At 34.5% G+C, this 26,000-nt stretch overlaps 1 protein-coding gene across 1 annotated transcript in view; it reads left to right on the forward strand.

Annotated features, from left to right (window-relative positions):
* The window catches only part of LOC127866780 (epithelial membrane protein 2-like), a 51,219-nt gene extending 25,674 nt beyond the window's left edge, over window positions 1-25,545 (forward strand). The window contains exons 2-4 of the mRNA XM_052407586.1: window positions 16,985-17,065; window positions 20,737-20,874; window positions 22,625-25,545. Coding sequence (XP_052263546.1) covers window positions 16,985-17,065; window positions 20,737-20,874; window positions 22,625-22,875 — 470 coding nt within the window. The 3' untranslated portion in view covers window positions 22,876-25,545. The remainder of the gene's footprint in view (window positions 1-16,984; window positions 17,066-20,736; window positions 20,875-22,624) is intronic.
* Window positions 25,546-26,000: the final 455 nt, after the last annotated feature.

A 26,000-nucleotide genomic window follows, 5' to 3' on the forward strand; every position in this document is an offset into this window, starting at 1 on the left:
ATTCGTGAGTGAAAAATTCGACGAAATTCCTGCAGAACGATATAATGATGATCTTAAGCTGAAAAATATTGATAGATCCTTTCATGACATTAGGCAGGAAAATGACGAAATACGGCGCGCTATTCTTGACATTAAACAATCAAATGCAGGCTTGAAAAATGACCTTGTTGATATTAAGAGCAGATTTATGCGAGATAATTTAGTGATTACAAACATTGAATACTGGCCAGACGAAGACTGTGAAAACGTTTTACGAAAATTTATTCGTGAAAAACTTATAATATAATATCGAACAGCATACAATTTGAGCGTGTTCATCGTTCAAACCCGAACACTGCCCGTCCCCACAAATTTGATAATAACGGGCGGCCTATCCCTTGACCAATCATCGCCAAATTCAGTTTCTTCAAGGACAGGGAGAGGATGCGCAAGAGTGGTTACATGTTAAAGGGCACCCCTTATGGCATACACGAACAGTTACCGGAAGAGATTGAGGCCACACGCCGTAAGCTGTATCCAATCCTCCGCCAAGCCAGGCGCGACAACAAGAAGGCCGTTCTTGTCAGGGACAGATTGTACGTCGACGGAACGGAGGTCAGAGCTGATGACCAAGCAATACCCGGACTGGGTCCCCAACGAGAACGCCGATCACCTTCGCAGCGCATGGCTTCGCGGAATACTTCCGGTGTGGAAACAACACATCTATAGGAAAGCAGTGGTGATCGTTAAAATACTGTCTCATTCTGTTGTGTGAATGTATGTGGACTGTCCTCTAAATTACTTGCTCCCGAGTTAACCGATTACATAACACAACATCATATAATTTGCTGTCTTGAAACATACCTTGATGATTTAGATTGTATTCAATGGCCTAATTATGAATGTATTTAAAAAAAAAATCGAAAACAGAACTATCTAAAAAATCAGGTGGAATTGCATTGTTTGTAAGAAATTCACTAAGTGAGTACTAAACCCAAGTATATACTGAAAGTGAATATGTTCAGTGGTTTAAATTAAATAAAATTATTTTTAAAACAAACGAAGATATCATATTTGAAGCTATATATGTACCGCCCGCAAATTCAAAATATTTTAAGCAGGAACTGTATGAAGAATTTTTGACCGAATATGAAATTTATTGTTGTAACAACTATGATGTAATAACTATGGGGGATATAAATGCGAGAACGGGAAATCTCGATGATATAACATTTGTCGATGAAAACATTTTTGATTTTATTGATGTTAACACGGATAACCTATTTGATGTTGATTTAATTAACGAAATCAATACTTACTGTTTTTTAGTTACGCGGAACTCGAAAGATAAATTTATAAATAAGGCCGGCAGAGATATTGTCAATTTTTGTAAAAGTAATGACTGTGTAATTTTGAATGGGCGAGCTTTAGAGGATAAAGGTATAGGTGAAGGTACTTGTCATGAAAACTCTGTTATTATGTTATTTCCTCATCATACTCACTAAGACTTTTCAGCTCTTTTAAAATTGACACTTTTAATGAGTTGCTATCTGACATCCACTGCCCCCTTATTTTCACTTTAAAGGTTCAAGATATTTGCAACAATGTCAATGTAAACCCCAAAAATGAAACGATTAAACCATGGAATGATGATAAGGCCAATATGTTTGAATTTAAAGTTGATGATGACAATACACGAAGGGTTGTTTCAAAAATGAATGATTGAGAAATACCAGAAAAACGATCGGCACACACAATCGTACAAATTCTTATCATACGAAACCAAATACACGTAAGCCTTGGTTCAATGACAAGTGCAAAGACGCTCGTAAAACATATCATTATTGCAAACGAAATTATCATTTCACTAAAAATCAGACAAACAAATCTGATCTAAACAAAGCAAGCAGGCATTATAAAAGAACATTACGCAACGAATTGTTAGTTTTTAAAAAAGAGTTTCGTAAAAAATTAAAAAGTATTAAATCTTCTAAACCGAAAGATTATTTGAATTATATAAATAGCATTAATAAGTAACAACGAATACCGGATGTTGATATAAACGTGTTTTATGATTTCTATAAGAACGTCAATGCTGATGAAACTGATAACAGTGCGGAACCTAATGTGGAATATCCCAGTATCGATTTCCAAAATAATCTTAATGCCGAAATATTAGTAGAAGAAATCCATAAAGCCGTCCGGACCCTTAAAAATGGAAAGGCATCGGGACTCGATCTCATCATTAATGAATATATTAAAAACAGTATAGATAAATAAACAGATTTATATTACAAATTATTTAACATGAACAGGTTATCTGCCAGAATCCTGGACAATTGGATGTATACTACCAATATAAAAATAAAGGTGACGTGCATCTGCCAGAAAATTATCGCTCAATAACACTGCTTAGCTGTTAAGGTAAACTGTTCACCTGTATTTTAAATAACAGACTTACTGAATATATTGAAACTGTTAATGCTTTAAACGTTAATCAAGCGGCCTTTTGAAAAAATACAGCACCATCGATAATATTTTTGTATTACACATGATTGCCGAGTATTTAAAAGTTAAAACGAATAAATTGTTCTGCGCATTCGTGGACTTTAAAAAGGCCTACGATTATGTATGGAGGGCAGGTTTGTGGTCAAAATTAATAAGATATAATATATGTAGTAACTTCCTAAATATTATAAAAATATGTATAGCTCCCAAAATTCATGTGTTAAAATATCTGGTAAGTGCTCTGAATTCTTTGTGTGTAGCATAGGCCTCCGTCAAGGGGAAAATTTATCCCCTCTACTGTTTTCCTTATACCTAAATGACCTTGAACATGTTATTACTACACGTAATGATAAAAGTATAGAGATATACGATGTAGATTTAGATATACTCGTCAAAATGCTTGTACTACTTTACGCCGATGATACAGTTATATTTGCAACTTCGGAAGAAAACCTTGTGTCTGTTTTGAACACTTTTTACTCGTATTGTTGCCAATGGAAATTAGAGATCAATTATGATAAAACTAAAAATATTGTTTTTGGTGATAAAATGAAACGAAAAAGGGATATAAAAACACATGAATAATCATTAGAGATAGTTGATTATTTTAAATATTTAGGTGTGATGTTTTTTAAAAACAGACAATTTTCCTTAGAAAAAAAGCATGTTGTAGAACAGGCAAGAAAAGCAATGTTTAGTCTATAAATAAAAGTAAGAAACCGCGATTTTTCTATTGAATGTCAATTGAAACTGTTCGACAATACTATTGTTTCAATTTTAACATACGGGTGCGAAGTAAGGGGGTTACGAAGACTTATCAATTATTGAAAAGGTTTACACAGATTTTTTAAAACATATTCTTGATGTTAAAAAAGGTACACCACATGTCATGATTTATGGGGATCTTGGTCGTTATCTACTATCAATTGTTATTAAAAAGCGAATGGTCGGGTTTTGGTATGACCTTGTTACAAATGATCAAAATAAGCTCAGCGCGATAATGTATAATGTAAAGTTCAAATGGATCGATAACATGAAATGTATCTTTGATCCGTGTGGAATGAGCTACGTCTGGAATAATCAATATTTTACTGGCACCAAGCATTTATTATTGGCAAAATTAAATAAAGTTCTCTGTGATAAATATATACAGCAATAGTCTTCCGATATAAATTCAATGCCTAAATGTCTCAACTATCGAATTTTTAAAGATACGTTTGAATTAGAGAATTATTTTGAGTTTGTACCTAATTATTATTTACCTTATTTTATAAAATTCCGTATGTGTAACCACCATCTGCCAATTGAAAAGGGCCGTTGGCAAAATATTGAACGTAACCTAAGAAAGAGTCAACTTTGTAATTTAAATGACATTGGTGATGAGTTCCATTACATTTTGAACTGTCCTTTCTTTGCAAACCAACGACAGAAACTACTCCCATAAATTAGACATAATACCAAAAATGCAATACTTTTTAAAAGAATCATGAATGAAACAGATAGATCAAAATTTTGTAATTTAGTAAAATTTATTAAGACTACTTTAGATTATTTTAAAAATACACCTGGCTGATATTGTTTATAAATAATTTTGCTGCTAGCTTTATGTAATGCTAATAACATATATATATATAAATAAATATATATATATATATATATATATATATATATATATATATATATATATATATATATATATATATATATATATATATATTGTTGATAATATACCGAGTGTCGTTGTACCCTTATTTTCTTGCTGCATCTGTATTTGTATTTATATACAAATATTATCTGTATTTGATCTAGTACTATGCTATTTGTTTATATTATCATAGTAACTGTGTTGTACAATAATATTGTATATGTTACCTTACCCATACAGCTTGACCTATACTTGAATTATTTTGAAACTCACCTTTATACCTTTTGTTCACATTGCAACAAATGTGCTAAGCGTATTAATAAACGAAACGAAACGAAACGGATAATGCGATTTGGTATTGAATACAGAAAAGATGATACGTTAAACGAGGAACGACTTGTGGTTATTTTTATATGTTTGTCACTAGTTCGATATGCCTTGTGCTAAAAACAAATGTAACATACATTTAATCAATCGAACGAAACGGAATATGATATTTACTTCCATACTCATTATGAGAGCTGTGCATCAAGTCGTTTTCTATTTCACTCAAAACTTTTTACGTCAATCAGACATGGAAGCACATGATACAGTGTTTTGCTTTAAAATTGGTCCTTCGATTGACCTTACTATTATATGCTAAATATTTCTCATGGCTGAGTAGTCTTAATCAGTTGAAGTCCATTTACGGTCTGTGATAGTGGAGTGAATCTGATATATCTATGCTTTGTTATTGAAAAATCGACCATACTCCGAGTGAGTAATTTTATATTCGCTTGTGCCAGTGATGAAAACACCAACACACACTTATGAAGATTGCAAACGCGGCATGCAAACGCATTAATAAATTAAACAACATTATGGTTCGCAGCTTTTCTCCCAAGTTGTTAATGATTTACGTTATATGCAATTACCATACACCCATTATTGCAATACAAATACAACTTAATATTATATTACACAAGCGCGATGTAATGGAGTGTTGACAATCGTTGAAACTGGCCTCTAGAGAATAAATTATAATATTGGCTTACCACACTTATGAATTACGCAAATGGAAACCAGACTGAATAAAAACACGATGAATAAAACTACAAGACCACAGGCTGAGCAAACAATAATACAAATCGCAGAAACTCATTTTGAGTTCCGCATGATCAATTGAGGTACAACATTTATCCGATATAATAGAGGCACGTTCTGGGATAGATGTGCTTAATGCATGGTCGTAGAATTTAGTCTCAAAATAGCCTGTGCAGTCCGCAATCAAATACTTGCTCCCCGCACAGACTTTATTGTTGTTTAGAAGTGGCTTCTTTTTAACGAAAACGTCTTAAAAGCGGAAAGTATCGTTCTAGACTATCATGTGCGGACTGCTTAGGCTAATCTGGAACGATGCACATGCATGTTTCATAGGCGAGGCCAAATACATCAGACAAGGTGGATCATGACCGCTTCATCAATACTTTGCCTTTTCTGTCGGGAGCATTGTTGAGCAACTCATGAATATGAGTTTTACACCGCAAAGGCGTTTGTTTTTAAACCCGATCTTACTTTGAACATTTTCCGTAAATAACACTTTTCAAAGTCATAGACGATTCAGTTTCATTCAGTAGGGACAATGGTAGAAATCAGCAACACATTATCAAAAACCTGTGAACATGTTATATTGTCCAGCGATGTATACGAAACTACGTTACCGTTTGCAACATCAAGTAACCTTCTAAAACAATAACAGGAAAATGTATCAGGGACATATTAGCTTGCGCCAGCACATTTAAACTTGAAACTTGAGCATTTGATTGAACGCCTATTTCTACGTATAAACATATTCAATGGCGTTGTACAATAGAAATAAAAACAAAAATTAAACACAAATAAAAAACATACAATAATATGGAGTGACACAGTAACCGATCCTCAACAAGCGAGCGAGGCAATCCTCTTCACAAGTTAAAGAACGAACAACAGTGCCAAGTATCAAACAAGTCTATACAAAACATTTATCAAAGGTACATCACGTATTACCTTTAAAATAATGCAAAAAAGTCATCGAAAAAGTATGTCTCAAGTTTTCTTTGAAAGTGTCTATTGAAGTACATTGTCTTAAACTCAAAGGTATGATGTTCCATAGTTTTGGACCCACAATTCCAAAGCTTCTATCACTGAATGTTCTTTTCTTGTTGAACGGTACATTAAAACAGCCTATTGATGATGCTGATGATCTAAGATTACGTTTAGAAATCGGAGTGGATAGAAGTTCGGTCAAGTAGGCAGGAGCATTACAAATTGAACAGTTAAACATGTATGTAAGAATTTTGAATTCGATTCTAGTCTTGATTGGCAGCCAGTGCAGGTCGTGAAGTGATTGTTTTGAACTATTACTCTTTCTACGGTTCAAAACCAATTTTGCGCACATATTTTGAACACGCTGTAATTTTGACAATTCACACTGGGAGATGCCGTACAAAATAACGTTGCAGTAGTCCAAATGTGAAATGACTTAAGAAAAAACTAGTGTTTCTGTAGCGTCTTGCGTTAGGAATTTACGAATGTTTTTTTATTTTAAAATAATTCAACATTGCAGATCTACACTTTCTCTTAATGTGTTCCTTGAAGTTCAGCGTTTCAACCAGAAAAGCGCCCAGATATCTGATGCTACTTTGACGCTTGATTTTGTCACCACATACATCAATGTCCCGAGTGTTGCACTTATTTAATTGAGAGCGACTTCCAAACACTATGTATTCAGTTTTTTAGCGTTCATTTTGAGTTTATTACTGTTCATCCAGTTGTTTATTTCTTGTGCACAATCTTGGAGTTCGTTGATGGCTTCAGTTTCTTCCGATAGAATCGGTTTGAAACGTTTGCTGACAGTATGGTCATCTGCAAAGCAATAGACAGAGATGGAAGGGAGGGGGTACTATGTCAAAAATTGTTCCTGCATATGTGAGGTAAAGTCAAGGACCCAAACAACTTCCTTGTGGGACACTGCATTTTAACTCACGTGGTTTTGACATGCATCCGTTCACACTTACACAACAACTTCGCGGCCGCAAGTATGAGCCCATCCAGTCCAGCGCCGCACCACACACGCCATATTGACTTTTCAAGACATCTAAGAGTATGTCATGATCTACGGTGTCGAAAGCAGCACTAAGGTCTAGTGCAATGAGTGCTGTTACCTCTTGGTTTTCCATTGCAGCTAGGAGATCGTTAACAAGTCTTAGTAATGCCGACTCACAAGAGTGATATTGTCTGTAAGCAGATTGGTTCTTTGGGAGAAGATCATTTTCACTAGCATGTTTGTTTAATCTATAGAGTGCTGATTTTTCAATTACTTTTGACAGAAATGCCAAATTACTCACTGGTCTGTAATTTGAAAAGGTCAATTTAAGGCCGGCTTTTTTTAACAGAGGTCGCACTACCGCTTGTTTCCACTTCGCAGGGAATACTCCTTGTGCCAAAGAAAGGTTTACTAATTTAGAAATGGTTGGAAGAAGCTCATTTAAAAACAACTTTAACACTTTTGTCGGTAAGATATCAATCTCGCAGGACTTTGTTTGTAATTGATTTATTATCTTTCTGATCTCATCTTCTGCGAGTTTTTCAAAATTTCCCAATTGTGTGACCTGTTTCGCAATCGGCGTGTGGTTGTCAAAGTCTTTAAGATTCTCTCGGATTGTCTCTATTTTCTGCATAAAATAATCAGCAAATGTGTCAGCTAAAGTATTTTCAGTTTGAACAGTTGGCAACGGGTTCTCAGACTTGCTTCCCGTAAGCTCCGACAAAAATTTGTACAGCTTTTTGGAATCACCTTTAGATTCAAGTACTTTCTGGCTGAGTGCCAATTGCTTTTCATTCTTTAATTCGCAGTGATATTTATGAAGCGATACTTTGTAGTTTTCGTAGTCTTGTGGTTTACGATATTTTCGCCAAATTATTTCTGACCTACGTAAAAGTCACTTTGAGTGAAGAATATTCTCACTGAACCACGGTTTTGGGGATCTATAAATTTGCATTTTTTCTTTTATAGGAGCATGTTTATCCAGAAGTCCCTTGATTTCATCCTCAAACTGATGGACATAAGTTTCGACAGAGTCAGATTCGATTGACAATTTAGCCAGATCACTCCCAAATTCAGAATTATCCAGGTCTTTGAAGTTTCTAAAAACTACAGATCTGCTGATTATATTTTCTATTTTCACTTTCGTAACTACTTTGTTAGCACAGTGATCAGAGATGAAAGGGCCAGGAACACAAGAAAGTAATTCTACACCGTTTGCAACTTCAGTTATGACTAGGTCAAGACTATGACCATGTACATGGGTAGGGAAATGTACATGTTGTTTCAATCCCATGGCAAATAAACAGTTGTTGAATTCTGAGATTGCATTACTATCTTCATGTATATGCAAATTGAAATTGCCCATGACCAAAAGGTTTGAATATTTTGAGACAATGTCTTCTAGAAATTGAAAGAAATCGCTCACAAACTGTACAGGTGTAGCCAAAGATGGAGGTCTGTAAACACCATCACAATGTATGGTAATATTTTTGGAAATCAGCTGCCAAACTCCGTACTCAAAGCTTTGGGTTGTGCCTGATAACATTTTACGCATGTTAACACTACTTTTGCAAGTCAGAGCAACACCACCTCCTATCATATTTCTTCGATTCGCAACACTAATTTTATAACCATTTTGATTTAAATCTGATGTTTCGAAATGATGTTGTTTTTCGTCTGAATACCAGGTCTCAGTTAAAAGAGCAAAATCAGTTTTGTCTTCACGGAGCATTTGACCAACGAGTACATCTTTCCTGACTAATGAACGGCAATTTAAAGCCAGACAGGTAACATTCTCTGTAAAATTGGCAAGAGTATTGCATCGTTTGGGGTATATCAAATTTGAAGTATTTACACCAATTTGTTTTCTATTTCTGTTGTGTAGAGTGTGTATTTTGTCTCCTGACCGGGTTCTTCTAAAGTTCAGTATACCTAAACGTTTTAATCTGGCTAAAACTTGTTGCTCAGGCTTAATCCATTGTCTAGGTAGTGAGCGAAATGTCATCAGCTCACTTGCGGTATATGATAATCCATCTGAGGCCCCAGGTTAATCCGTATGTTTATGCATTGAAAAGGTGTTCACCCAGTTACAACACAAATCCTTGTTATTGTCCAATTGTTTAAGGCACAAATACTTTGTAAACACAATTAAAATTCAAAAAACAAAGTTGATATTCATGATGCACACACATTTAATAACATCCACAGCAAAAATGAAGTCAGTACAATGTCTTTTTTTTCACAAATAATCCATTTTTTGTAAGATAATACGATTTAGCAGCCTAACACATTCGGCGCCTAATCCCGAAATCCAAGATCCAATCCAACATTCCAAGAATATGCAGAGTATCCCATTACTTATATCAACCAAGGGTACAAGAAGTATAAAGAAGACGCGTATTGACATATCTGTCAAAACAATAGTGAATATTTCAATTTATTTTAAGTAATCATAAAAAATATTGTATTACATGTTAAACCAAACCTGGCACAAACAATTAATACACGTATAATTGTTAATCGTTATTGTTATCATTGCAATGATTAAGAAGTACTTTTGCATGTTTATCCGATTATCTATGTATATATCTTTCTTAATCAGTATTCTGAATGATGCATATACTAACGAACTATTTATGAACATGTACCATTCACGGCCTTCTGTTGTACATAATGTAATTAATTGAATCACATAACGATGCTCTCGATATTTAATTCTAAGTATCTTAATATTTAAACCCAAAGTCGAGATGTCTTTGTTGTGAGTCATACTGTTTCACTATCGGGTCCTTAACAAAAACATGCTATATAAGGGTTCTCTTCGCACGGTGCAGTTGAAGTGTCACTGTGTTAATAAGGGCCTCGTCCCAAGCGTATCAGGAACAACACTTTTCGCGAAATTTAAACTAAAGTTTTCTAAAAGCGGAAAGTTTCGTCTCTGATAAGCCTTTGCCGACGACACCTTGCGTCCATGCATCAAGATCAGTTTTCATTGTGGGAGGCTCATACATTATATGGATCTCCAGCAGGAGCTTAGGTGCAAAATAGATATAAGTAATCACTGAAATATCACGTACAATATAATTTATTTGTTATACGGAATACTTCTTGATGAATTTTTGAGTGGAGTTGAAATGTGTTTATGAACGTATTATTTTTAAACGTTATTGTATATTGGTAGACATGTTCGTGCTGTCCATATACGAAAACTGAAGAAAGTGAAACTTAAGCTGTACCAATAGGATTATAGCATATGGTGCTTTAATTGTGGCAATGACCAAACTCCAACAATTCGGCGCAGAATAAAGGCACAATAAACAACACAAAATACATACTAATACAAACAAATAAAGAAGCAAACGATATTTTATTCAAAATTTTCCCCCTGAAATAAAATTGCATTTGAAAATAAGACCATGAAAATAATTGCACCACACATGTAAGCGTACATGTATAAATCAAATACATAACCATAATCTAAGAACAGTAGTGTCAAATCGTTTAATCGTTTAATCTGCGTGTCAGGAAAAATGAATCACATAGAATACGATTGCGAAATTCACGTAGAAAGATTTTTAGAGTTTGAGCTTTTAAAAATACAGGCAGGCAATTGTTACACATCGTGAAATAATTAAGTGACGACAAATGAATTAAATTTGATATTAAGTTATTATGAACTAGTGTAAAAACGGTTGTATGTTGCTATTCAAAGGTGTAAAAAGAATTAATATGAGATCAACTAATATCACCACGAAGTAATAAACACTTAAGAGCTATAACATGCAGATCAGTCTTTTCATTACTGAGCAAAAACTTGACTTGATGTGCAAATTCCACCGACATAAATATGTATGCATTTGATACTGAGCAATATGCGCAATCCATTATAAATATGTAATTGGTAGCATACCGTTCTTGTTCACTGTAAGTTTGAGTCACATGGGACCATTATTGTTGTCAGTGATCCGTCAGATAATGGTAGGGTTTTGTATCTATTCTGCAGGGATGCCCGCATCAATACCAGTGTGGTGTTGCTAGTCTTGGGTACAGTTGTTGTGAAAAGAAAATATGTAGAAATTATATTGTTAAATATCAACAATAAATATTATAAGTATTAGATGGAATAACAGTACATACTGGTTTATGTAAAGATTTTTTTTAGCTCACCTGAGCACAACGTGCTCATGGTGAGCTTTTGTGCTCGCCTTTTGTCCGTCGTCCGTCGTGCTGCGTTAACATTTTGCGTTGTGCACACTCTTAGTCTAGTGGCCACATTTAATGTCTGATCTTCATGAAATTTGGTCAGAACATTTGTCCCATTGATACCTCGAATGAGTTCGAAACTGGGTCATGCTGCTTCAAAAACTAGGTCACAAGGTCAAAAAATGAAAAACCTTGTGAACACTGTAGAAGTCACATTTGATGCCCAATCTTTATGTAACTTTGTCAAAATGTTTGTCTTATGTTGGTTGAATTTAAAATGGTTCCGGTCCGTTGAAAAACATTGCCGCCAGGGGGCGGGGCAGTATTCCTTATATGGCTATAGAGATACCTTGTGAACACTCTAGACGTCACAATTTTTGCCCAATCATCATGAAACTTGGTCAAAACATTTGATTCATTAATATCTCGGGCGAGTTCAAAAATGGTCCAGATCGGTGGAAAAACATGGCCGCTAGGGGGCGGGGCAGTTTTCTCTATATGTATATAGTGAAAACATGTGATCACTCTAGAAGTCACATTTTTTGGTCCAATCTTCAGGAAATGTGGTCAGAACATGTGTGTTGTGGATATGACGGCTGAGTTCGAAAATGGTTCGGATCAGTAACAAAACATGGCCGCTAGGGGGGGTGTCATTTTCCTTATATTTATATAGTTAAAATATCTTGTGAACACTCTAGAAGTCACATTTTTGCCTCATCATCACATTTTTTTTTTCAACCTTGATTTTAAAGATATCTCGTACGAGTTCGAAAATGGTCATGATGGGTGGAAAAACATGGCCATCAGGGACAGGGGCAGTTTGGTCTATATGTATATATTGAAAACATGTAAACAGTCTAGAAGACACATTTTTTGCCCAATCTTCATGAAATTTAGTCAGAAAATTTGTTTTCTGGATACAACAGTTGATTTCGACAACTGTTTGGATCGGTAAAAAACATGGCCGCCTGGGGGGTCTTTTTCCTTATATGTATATACAAAAAAAGCTTGTGAACACTCTAGAAGTGACATTTTTTGCATAATCATCATGAAATTTTGTCAAAACATTAGTTATGTGAATGTCTCGAACGAGTTTGAAAATGGTCGTGATCAGTGGAAAAACATGGCCGCCAGGGGGTGGGGCAATTTTCTTTATATGTATTTTATTTGACGCATATGTATTATCCATTTTAAACTATAACTGCGAAGTTTGGGGATCCATCAAAGCGGAAAATATTGAACGCGTTCACCGTAAATTTTGTAAAAGACTATTGAACGTAAAAATGTCAACAAATTCACTATCGCTATATACCGAAGTTGGTCGATTTCTCTTGCATATCGACAGATATGTCAGGATGGTTAAATATTTTTTGAAATTACATACTGTGAAACAGGGAAATTGTATTCTTAAACAAGTAGTAGTTTTACAAAGATTAGAAATTGAACGTTAAAATAATGCTAACAATTGGTCATCGAAAATACGGGACATTCTTAACCAAACCGGTTTCACCGATGTATGGCTATTCCCCGAATCTGTTAACAATGATCACTTAATACCGTTATTCAAAAACAGATTACGAGACCAGTATATTACCAACTGGGATGTCAGTGTGACGTCGTGTAGCTCAATGATCCTATATAAGGAACTCAAACCGGTTTTTGAAAATCATCATATCTTGTTGACAACAAAAAACAAAGGAACATTATTGCAAAATTACGTTTGTCCTCTCACAAATTATCCATAGAAACGGGCAGACACCAGAATATTGACAGAGATCAACGCAAATGTATATTATGTAACCTAAATTACATCGAGGATGAATTTCACTTTGTTCTTAAATGTCCTTATTATAATGATGTTAGGAATGCATTAATTCCGAAATATAAAATCCGGCCAAATATATTCAAGTTTATTAAACTACTTAATAGCTCAAACAAAATTGTATTAAGAAAGCTAGCTTTGTTTAACATGCTTTAAAATAAGAGAAAATGTCATATATATGTAGTGTTAAATAGAAATACATTTTTATAAAAAATAAGGTCAGAAATATGTAATTAAACCTATATTTGTAGACCTGTATGCATAACATTGTGTGACCACTGTGTATTAAACCCATCCATGTACCGTTCTCACGTAATATGTTCACGAAATATGTTTATTTCGTGTTTATTTAGATTATTTATTCTTTAAAATGATGTGTGTTTTTGTGTTTTTGTGTGTACTTCAACGCATGCTGTTATTTACATGTATGTTAATGACGATGAGCTTCACATGCTAAAGTAAAAAATAAACTATTCTGTTCTGTTCTGTTCTGTAACGCCTGCCTTGAAATTGTTTACTTTTTTTCTTACAATAATAATTCTTTAAATTACCATTTTTAATGACTTGTCAATTCATTAATGATAGTTAATAACTTATAAATTCATTAATGATAGATCAGGTATATTTTCATTGTATAATAATTCTTAAGAAATGAAATAAATGCTTTAAACTCTCTGTAAGTGTGGATGCAGATAGTTTACATCAGTGGTCAGTGCGGCATCTCTTCTGACCAGTGCTTATCTTTACTTGGTTGCTAAGAATAGCAGTGCTCTCATTTGATTGGATGTTTACCTAGGTTATTATGCCAGCTACACTTCAGAATCAGGGAACTGGTATATTGTTAGCCTTTCCCATAAGAAATATTCAACCGAAACATCTGGGTACATTAGTGAAACCCTTATTTTAGACCCCATGGCTCTAAGTTGAAAGATTAAGTCCACTAATTCAAAGATTGGGGTTAGTGAATTACTTACCTGCCAGACCTGTTTATTATAGCAACTGTTAGTTTTATCATGGAGGTGAGTTTAACGTTCTAAGTTGAAATTTCACCTAGTAAAAGTGACTTAGTCTTATTTTTCTCTCAATGAAAAATTTGAATGAATGATTAACTGTGTTTCACTAACTGGGAATGTTAAGTTAGTGGAGTTAGTTGAGCTTTTTTGACTAAGTGCAATTATTAACTTAGTGATAAGTGACATAGTATTTGTTCTCTCTAAGTGAAAATATAGAGTTAGTGATTTAATAAAGAACAGGACTTAGTGAATTTATGCAACAACAAGTTAGTGTTTTTAATAAGTGATGAGTGAACATAGTGAATTTATTAAATTACAAATCTTAGCTAGTCTTTTAATTAAAGTGACTTAGTGTTTTGTGATTAACGCAAGTTATAAGTGATTAATCAAAGCCACAGAAATGGATTTAAACTGTTTGTTTTCTGTAAGTGTGTTACATTAGACTTAAGTGAATAATACAATTAAAGAGAGTTCTTAATTATTTGTTTAGTGAAAGTGAAGTTTGTGAGTGAATTCAATTAAAGGGATCACGGGTGTTTGTTTATCCCAGTTCTTTATACAGGCATTTGCCTAATACTGAACACAAACTGTTGACCAAGTTTAGACATGAAAGTGTATAATTGTTTTCGCAACATTGTTTTAACTATGATTAACTTTTGAAAGTTTATTAACTGTATTTCTGTATGAATTGTGTGTATTGTTTGCATTATTTGCTTAAGTATAAATGATGAATGTTTGGAAAGAATAAAAATAGTTTAGTCACATTGTTGTTGAAGAACAGGTCATTTCGTTTTTGTCAGGTGAGCGACTTTGGGCCTTTCAGGCCCGATGTTCTCTAAAACCGGTTATTAAAGTTATAACTTTCTACTAATCCAATAAAATGAAAAGCTGCTCAATAAATTCCATGTTATCTTTTGAAATACGCACCGTTCGTTCTTATGCATGTCGAATGCTATTTCCAAGAACGTTAGGCCACAGCAACAAAGTCTCGTGATACCACAGTCCATTTAGAATCGAACTGAAAGTTGGTCATTCACTTTTATTCCGACGGCTGCACGTATTCTGATTTTGCGATGCAAAGTCGGCTCTAGTTTAAAAAATGACCACCATTACAGTGTACCTTTTTAAATGACCTATATAATATGGCTGTAAGTCAACACACTTTATTTACCATACTTAAAATGAAAACATCCGTTCTTTTGAAATTAAATGCATTGGACGAAATTGCATGGATTGACATGTACATTAAAAAGACATACATCATTGTATAACCCTCATGTATTTGAACCTTTAATTCAAATAATCCTCATTAAATACAAGTGTGTATTTGCATCTTCTAACTCTGTAATTGGTTTGCGAACAGACGAACAGCATCAACTGAAGAGTGTTCCGACAAAAATAGGCGTGGAATGCACAGTTGTATGATGCATTAAGACAAGAATTTACAGGAAATGCCGAAAGTTTTGTTCGATATGGGTTTTTAATTTGAATATTAACGTTTAATAATTTTGTCATATTATGTTAATTGGTGAAAGATGTAAGCACATTCCACCTTAACGTTGTGAAGCACATGCGTTTGTTACTTTAAAAACGCTGCAATTATTATTAATGAATGTACAGACAAAGTGTAGTAGAATAGTAAATTTGATGCCAGGTATAGTAGTTTAAAGTATTGTCAGTGTCCTCTGTTTAAAACCGGAGACCTAATTTTCAAATGTTTATGGCATCCAGTTGTTAACCCAAAATATTTAATAGTATACTGCAAACAGCTACGTATACTGAAATGGCATCAATAAATTCAGGGCTTGACACTAACTTTTTTTACCTACTGACCCAAAGGACCACCAGCTTTCAGAAATTACTGGTCCTCCAAGATTTTAAGTGGTCCGACAATATCTATGTTATTTTACCTAAATTTCAATTAACTTTCCGGACTATCCACAATGTATTGTGCATTTATAAAAAGAAAACTATACTATCTACTGAACTATCTCTCGTCCTTTTCATATTTGCTGTACTTCAAGCTTCTGTTCATTAGTTTTAGGGTTTTTATTTAGGCAGAGGTAACAGGTTCAACCACCCCCGGAATGAAATTCCACATCGTGAAAACTTGTTATCTTGAAAATACGCACGTTTATTCTCCGGCAATATCAAAACATTCGGCGCTCTCCAGTGTAAATTCGCACGGTAAACAAAGTATATTCTGATGGTACTAAGATCGTAAAATGCTGATTATTGCTGCTTTTTCAAAATAATAAATACCATTTTGTTAATTTCTCAATCCAAACGCTTCGATTTTTTTGTTAATTTGTGTATCGATCACGGCGAAGTCCAGAGACATTTGCGGAATGCAAATCGATTTTTTGATCCGACAACAGGTTTTCGTCATCCGGGCGTCTAGAAAAATTGGAATTTCCAATATGTTGCTATTTTTCATCCCGGTCTCGAGTCGGCCCATAAAATAATGATGAAATTATCGGTTTATTATGAACATATAAAGTTGTTTTATTGATGAAAACGGCTTTCAACCAGTATTTCACAATAAGCCGGCCACTCAGGCGGCCAGGATTTTTACCTGGTCCGACGGATCAACCAAATTTCTAGTTTCACTGGTCCTCCCTTTTTTTTTTTTATTGACCCCGGGTCAACGGACCACCGTTAGTGTCGAACCCTGAAATTATTATAATATTTTAATTTGCTTATTTGAGTGTATATGTTTATGTAAGTTTGGTTTTATTTCTTTACAGAAGAGAGATGCGACTTTCACAACTTCTTTCCTTCGAAAAAAGAAATAATTTACGACAAAACCATGGACAAACAGATATTAGGTAAGTAGACCAGTGATGCAATTGAGTGTTAGTTTGTGCATATTCTATTGTAAATAGTATATGTTTGCGTATCAATTAATTGAAATGAAATGAATTAAATGCAAAGCATTTTCATAACTAATTTTAGCTCATCTGAGCACAACGTGCTCATAGTGAGCTTTTGTGATCGCTTTTTGTCCGTCGTGCGTCGTCAGTCGTCCTTCGTGCGTCGTGCGCCGTTAACATTTGCATTGTTACCTTTCTAGTGGCCACATTTATTTCCAATCTTCATGAAATTTGGTCAGATGATTGGTCCCAATGATATCTTGGATGAGTTCGAAAATGGTTACGTTTGCTTGAAAAACATGGCTGCCAAGGGGCGGGGCATTTTTCCTTATATGGCTATATATGGCCATAGTAAAATCTTGTTAACACTCTAGAGGCCACATTTATTGCCTGATCTTCATGAAACTTCGTCAGAAGATTCATTACAATAATATCTTGGACGAGTTCGAAAATGATGCCAGTTGGTTGAAAAACATGGCCGCCAGGGGGCGTGACATTTTTCCTTATATGGCTATAGTAAAACCTTGTTAACATTCTAGAGGCCACATTTATTTTCCGATCTTCATGAAACTTGCTCAGAAGATTTATCGCAATGATATCTTGGATGAGTTTAAAAATGGTAACCTTTGCTTGAAAAACATGGCTGCTAAGGGGCGGTGCATTTTTCCTTATATGGCTATATATGACTATAGTAAAATTGTTAACACTCTAGAGGCCACATTTATTGTCTAATCTTCATGAAACTTGGTCAAAAGATTTGTCCCAGTGATATCTTGGATGACTTCGAAAATGGTAACCTTTGCTTGAAAAACATGGCTGCCAAGGGGCGGGGCATTTTTCCTTATATGGCTATAGAAAAAATATATATAGTAAAACTTTATTAACACTCTAGAGGCCACATTTATTGACCAATCTTCATGAAATATGGTCAGAAGATTTGTCTTATTGATATCTTCAGTGCCCCAGATAATTATTTGGGAAATAGGGTTTTTACCCATTGATTTTAAAAAATAGGGTGATTTTGGTCTTGAAATAGGGTGAAATGAGTTATAAAAATTCATACCTTAAAATCATTGCTGCTTTGCCCGTTTAATAAAAGCCAATCTTGGTCACTTCAACGTATCCATTCTGATTCAGATTACTTTTATTGAAGCTAACTTGTATTGATTCAATAAAACTGTAAACTATTATAATTAATTTTAATAAACTGATGTTTCATAACATCTTTAATTCTTGAAACTGTCCATAATATAACCTTTAAACTTAAAAATTCGATAACACGAATGATTTGTCACTTAATTGCACTTGCTTTCTTTGTTAAAAAAGTTTGCAATCGATTAATATTTTGGCGCAACAATCGCGGACGTCTTTCGGCCTCTCTTAGACATTATTATTTTGTATCGTTATAGAAACTGAAAGGACAGACGCTTTACAAATACATGTACAATGAGCGACGGATTAAATCAGATTGAAAACGCATGTTTGTCGTAAATAATTTGGTCAGATGCTGTAATTCACTATAAAATCTAGTCCGCAGAGCGTTTGAATAACTTTGAATGTTTCCTGCTCCTTCAAGAAGACGCTTGCTGAATAAATTCGACATCACATTACGATAATAATTGCAAAGAGGATATACCGAAAATGAGCGAAGAATTTTCGATTGAAGCTATTGTATCGTACGCATCGAATTTTAGGAATTTGCGTAAAAGTCAAATTGGTTGCGTTTTCAATACGCATGATATTGTATATCTTTGTGTTTTTAAACATTTTAATAGGGTGAAAGACGCAGATACGCAGCTTATCTGGGGCACTGTATCTTGGATTAGGTCGAAAATGGTTACGTTTGCTTTAAAAACATGTCTGCCAATGGGCGGGACATTTGTCCTTATATTGCTATATATGGCTATCTTGTTAATACTCTAGAGGCCACATTAATAGTCCGATCTTCATGAAAATCGGTAAGAAGATTCATCCTTATCATTTCTTTGACGGGTTCAAAAATGATGCCGGTTGGTTGAAAAACATGGCCGCCACGGGGGCGGGTCATTTTTCCTTATATGGCTATAGTTTACCTTGTTAACACTCTAGATGTCACATTTATTTTCCGATCATCATGAAACTTGGTCAGAAGATTTGTCCCAATGATATCCTGGATGAGTTCGAAAATGGTGTTGGTTGCTTTAAAAACATGGCCACCAGGGGCGGGGCATTTTTCCTTATATGGTTTTATGTGGCTTTAGTAAAACATTGTTAACACTCTAGAGGCCACATGTATTGTCCAATCTTCATGAAATTTGGTCAGAAGATTGGCCTCAATAATATCTTGGGTGAGTTCGAAAATAATTATGTTTGCTTGAAAAACATGGCTTGCAAGGGCGGGGCATTTTTCCCTATATGGCTTTAGTAAAATCTTGTTAACACTCTAGAGGTCACATTTACTGTCCGATCTTGATGAAACTTGGTCAGAAGATTCATCCCGATAATATCTTGGAAGGGTTAAAAAATGACGTCGGTTGGTTGAGAAACATGTCTGCCAGGGGTCGGGGCATTTTTCCTTATATGGCTATATTAAAACCTTGTTAACACTCTAGAGGCCACATTTATTTTCCGATCTTCATGAAACTTGGTCAGAAGACTTTTCCCAATAATATCTTGTTATCTCAGGTGAGCGACTTTGGGCCTTTCAGGCCCTCTTGTTTATTAATTACGACCGGGTTTAGTGCAATGAAAAACGATTAAAATAGATAGTGTTTGCCAATTGCAATACAGCACAATAAAAATGTCCAAAAGCTATGATTTTACCATAAGCAATCATCGCCAATCAATATTATAATGTTCCATAATATATAATATATATTTTTTGCTTGAAACCTCTTCTTCATTCTCTGATTCATGATCTAGTGATCTAGATTACGATAAACACGTTTATGCATTTGCTAGATCCATTACAGTAAAAAAATCAGCCCAATTTAAACACAATCTACAATAGTTTGCTATTTTTGTCAAATACACTGTTTATCCATTATATTAACCGGTCGACGATCGTTTGTCTACGAATTTATCATATGGATAGTTAAAGCTAGTGCATGCATATTTTATGAACAAACAGACGAACATAAATATTAATGTTTTGTTTTATTAATATTAAAAGAACAATGTTCTAAATGACTAATGATTTTAATGTTATGTCTTTTAAAAAGGGTGGTTAAGGCATTGTCAACCTTTATTTTAACTCACACAGAGACATTGCTCGTTTGAAATTTTAATATAAGGATATTCGGTTATATGATTTATAACAGCACACTTTTTCACAATGACTCTTACCGCAACCCCCGCGAATAAAAAATTGATACGAGCCTCGCTCTGAGAAAACGGGCTTAATAGCTTAAGTGTCGCCCTAGATAAGCCTGTGCGATCCGCGCAGTCTAAAAAGGAACGACAGTTTCCGCCTAAACTGAATTTTCGTTAAGAAGGGACTTCCTTCAAACCCAACGTACCATAAACTAATAAATGGTATCGTTCCTGATGTGCCCGTGAGAACTGCACTGGCTAGTCTTGGACGATACGTTACGCACATGCATAAAGCCTACTTGTCACAGAGCAAGGCTCCAATGTTCTTTTTTCAGACTACATGCGGACCGGGTGCGCGTTCAGCATCATCACTATTCTGCTCATGTTCCTGGTTCATCTGTTCGCCGTGTACACCATCCGCAGACCCCGATACACCATCAAACGTCTCACGGCCCTCATCTATCTGATGACAGGTGAGCCATTTAGCTTCTCCACTGTAAGATAATTGACACACCATTCGAAATTTATTGGAGTGAACTAGGTTCGACGATTATCGTTTTGTGATGCTGAGGCAGGAACGTAAGATCTGATGTTGATAACAACCAGTATTTCAAAGTACTTGGGTAATGCTTTTAAGTTTTAATTGTCCATATGGACGAATGACTGAACCATTAGTGTTCGACCTTTGTATTATATCTTGTAGCATATTAAGAGATGGAACAATTCTCCCATTAGACTAGTAATGACAGGTGATTCGTTTGGCTTCTTTTCTTCTTTGACCATGATAATTGCTGTGTATGAATAAGACTCTAACCGACAGCTGATCCGTCCAAGGTAATTGCTGTGTTCAAAAGCCGTTTCAGGTGAACTCAGTATATCTGTGATCTGATAAGTGTATTTTGTCGACAAAATACAATTCTGTGTAGAATACGGCATCTGTTGTTATATTATCATAAACTTGTTAGCTTTGCATTAAATGTGTCACTCTAAATTGACCAAACATAAAAGGCTTCGACCAGGTAAACCACGTCCTCAAACACGCTTAAACTGGAATTAAATTTGCTTCAGTATTTTAACATTTAGAATTGCAACTATTGATCGCATGCTTTTATGCACTACTTTGTTTTCAGTTGTTTTACACTTGCACAAACTTAAAAGATGACCTTAATTGTTTTCCGAATTTTATAATCACAGGTCCAATGAATAATTTAACAGTGTGTGCTTTTTGCGACAGTACTGCGAACATATTAAAATTGGCTGACACAAAAAACATAAAGGGATTCGGTTATCGAGAAGATTTTTTCTAGACCTGTAGCATTGCAAAACTCATTAGAAAAGCTTTCCAAGACAAAACAAGAGCTGTCACCATAGGATGACTTATGCCCCCTATAAACGCTTGATAGAAGTTATGAGCTTTTTTCGAAACCTAAACGCAGATTTCGAAACCTAAACGCGGACCCTAAGTTCAAGGTCAAGGTCACAGGGGTCTAAATTTGTGTACGTATGGAAAGGCCTTGTCAATATACACATCCATGCCAAATATGAAATTGCTATCTGAAGCGACATAGAAGTTATGAGCATTTTTTGAAACCTAAACGCAAAGAGTGACGGACAGACGGACGGACAGACGGACGGACAGACGGACGGACAGTCGGACGGACGGTCCGATCATTATATGACCTCCTTCGGGGGCATGAAACAACCGTAGGCAGTACACACTTCAGCATTTATATAAAGCTGTATTTTCCTTACGAACCATTGACAGTAAACAGCTGATATTTTGCCCCCAGATGCAAGAGATATACACAACTAAAAGCCATTTATGTAAACACTGTAAACAACGTATCGTGATTAATCATGATTGTCGCAACGAAAACACAAGCAATATGTTATCTGCAAACCGCAGATGTTTTCCCCATGAACATAGCGTGGGAAACTTTTTATGAAATAACCTGCGCTACTTTCGTTGAACGAATTTCAGAATTATCTGAAAGTAAATTATGTATTAAATCTGATAATTAATCGATGTTAATTTTTGAATAATAAGTATTTTTATAATAAATTATGACATTTAATTGTTTAGTAGAGAATCGACATTCATAATATCTGCCAAGTTCGTGTGTAAGTGTAAACCGCCTAGGGAGCAATATTAACGACTTGTATCAAATTTGAACTGTTTACCAAACAAACTGACAGATTCTCAATCTTTTGTCTGTTTTGCAGCGGCCTGCATCGTGGTGATGAATGAAGGGTTCATCCGCACGACTGAATACGCCCACGAGCACTTACCCGAGCGTTTCCCGACGTCAGCCAACCACGAGTATGGATATTCATTCGCGCTCTCGTGGATCGTCTTCGTGTTCTATGTGTGTGCGGGGCTCGTGTTCTTGTTTACCTCACACAAACGCAAAGCCAAGATGGCGGACTCTGAAGATGATTTGGCGGTGGATGAGCCGGTTCAGTTGAGGCGATAATTCCTGAAATCATTCGTTTGTATTTCATTATAGTGTACTTTTGTCCAAGCAATTGTTATTTCGTCTAAACTCTGTTAAACGTTGAATACAAATGGCAAGACATTCGATATGTCTCTGTGCTAATTTTGATGTTGAAGACGGATGTACACCTGCGTTCAGGTCGTATGGTAATTGAAAAATAACTTCAAGTAAGCATGAGACAAGTATGTATACTGAACATGATTCAATGTCCATACTTAACAATGTCGTTGAAATACGGATCCGTAAATGAATAATGCCAACGCTTCATACTTTGTAACAGTATCATTATCCGCACGCATTCATTTGTTAAACTTTTGTCTACTTTAATAATCTTTGTACGTTTTTATTGCATGAGTATCATCTTGAACTCCTCATGATAAACATGAACTTGAAATATGCACTTCTTTTTTCTTTCATATAAATCTACCCGCGACATTTTTCTGGAGACACAGCATGAAAACAGTGTTGGGAATATTATAAAAAACGATTGATAGAGCCTAATTTTGTGAAAGCTGTTCCAGAAATTCCAGAAATTGAGTGTTATAAACGTGCCTGAAGGCACGATATTGCAAACGCTTGAAAAACTAAATTTTTCCATTATGCATCGCAATGAAAACACGTGTCTAAAACAATTTTTGTAAATTATTTCATCAACATTTTATAATCTAGCTCATCTGGCAGTGCATTTATAAGCATACTATATCTTACAAAACACCTTACATTTCATCGAATTGTTTTTGAATACGCCGTCCTATTAAATTTGTTTTTGTGTAAGGAAGTCACGAAAACTCATTTGTGTTTGTATTTTGGCATTAAAAGAGCGGCTTGTTTATTATAATGAAAAATATCTGATATATAACAGATTATTAATATATTATTTATTATGTATAAACTCGTGATTGAATCAAAATATTTTTTAGCAAAGCGTTGATTATTGCGGTTATAACCCCCGATGCTTGTTATCACGCAATAACCCAAACTTAGCTGGACATTATTTCTTAAATATATAAGTTCTTCTTTTTAAAACATTTATGAAGACTGCTTTATAGCTGGTATGTACGATCTTTCAGACAAAAAAGATTAAAAACTGGTAAATAATACACTAGCGCACAAGTTTAGAATAAAAAAATACTAAAAGATCAGTGACATTATAGTGAATTTGTTCAGCGATAGCTCTAACTTGGTCGTAATGACGTTTATTAACGTTTTATTCAAGTGAAACCATTTGATAAATGGTACAATTAACAGATTAGTAATGCATTTTTATTGAGCGTATGTCTTTTACATGCATGTGTTGAGAAAATACAATATTGGCATTTAATACGTAAGGACCCGCTATAACAAAGTAAATTTAATTTGCAATTTCCGAATAGCTACTGAGGAATTCTTGTGGAAATAAAAACGATATATAATTGTAATACATATGCTCTGCGCAAAGTTCTTATTGCACGTTTGGTTAGTCAGTTCGTATTGTCATCCTACGGGTTATTAATCGTGTTTGCTTTCTACTGGTATGCTCCAGACTGTAATACACCACGTGTAGGACATTGTGGGATATGTTCCGTCAGACAAATATGTTCTGATTAATTTCATGTTGATGCTGTTTTAAAACACGCTTCTCAGCGATGACATCCTAATGTGCTCAATGCTTAATGTTTATTGCACATGCGTTTTAGTTGTTTTTTAATGTATGTAAATATTGTGCTTACATTTTATCTTAACAGTTTTCTTTTTCTTGTTGATGTCATCATTTCATTTGTGTTTGATACATGTACATTTTTTTTAAAGTTTTTCAACCTTGATAATGTTTTGATTTGATAGGTAAAAGAATGTTAAACAAACACATGTAATTTTGCCAATACTATTGCATAGTAACACCTTGTGACTAACCCGCGATTTTTTTCATAAAAATTGCAGACAATGTGTTTAATTAGTTAATGTAATTAAAACATAGTCCATATACAAGCAATGTATTGTTAAATAACGTTATGTAAAAAGTCATAAAAGTATTTTCTAAATGGTTGATATTTTCATGAATAATTATGCATTCTTAATAGTATATTCTTTGATATTCTTCCAGATTATAAATAGAAGAATAGTGTATCCATTATTATATATGTTCTGTATGTAATTATATGTACATAATTTAATTATCTCTTCTTATATCGTTTGGTCTAGTTATTCGGTAGATGTGCCCTGGTTAAATATAAAAAAAAACAAATTGTTGACTTTGACATCTTTTCATCATTTTAATTTAGTTGGTGCAACGTGTGGTGTTACTTAATTAAATGCAGAGATAATCAATTAGTATTGAATTTTAAAACCAATTTAAATGAGCTATAGTTCACGTCGAGTTTTTAGATTAGCCTGTGAGTTGTCCATAAACAATCCTTGTTGCTGTTGGCAATAGAGTTAAACATGAAGACATGTAATACATATTTTGGACGTTTATTTCTTCAGATATATCCATTAAGTCCTATTTAAGCATTCATCATTTATTAACATAAGCCAATTATATCTTTTAATTATATTTTTGTATGTACCACGTATGTCTATTTTAAGCATTTGTCCAATTGTATACATTGTTACCTTGTCACCGATTTTTCCATTGATATGTTTTACATGTATTTAATAAATTTTATCTACCAATCGCGTGTTATTATATTCACAATATGATTTCATGCTTGCATTGAATACTGGTTTCAATCGAACGCTCAACATCAGTTTTTTTTCACATATATATTTAAAAACAGGGATTCCAACTTTTCATGCAACCTGATACAAACAAGCAATTTGTATGTCGATCAGCAAAGGCCGAAAAATCATTCGTGCTTTTATAGTCTCAGTTTTCAGTATTCTGTTGTTAATATTTATACAATAACTGACATGTATAGTCCTTCAGCCAAGTACCCAAAATTGAGGTGGGGTGTACCAGTAAGGGGGGCAAAACTACACCTATATATCTTGGAAGATGCATGCCAGTAGCATATGAAAATGGTTGATAACAGTCTGGTACTGGCAGCTTTTGGTATTTTTTTCTCCTTTGAAGATTGGGCCTCAATCAGCTTAATTTTCATAAATTGTCTGGGAGAAATAAACCGAAG

Source organism: Dreissena polymorpha, chromosome 2 (genome assembly GCF_020536995.1).
Source record: "Dreissena polymorpha isolate Duluth1 chromosome 2, UMN_Dpol_1.0, whole genome shotgun sequence".
Classification (NCBI taxonomy): domain Eukaryota; kingdom Metazoa; phylum Mollusca; class Bivalvia; order Myida; family Dreissenidae; genus Dreissena; species Dreissena polymorpha.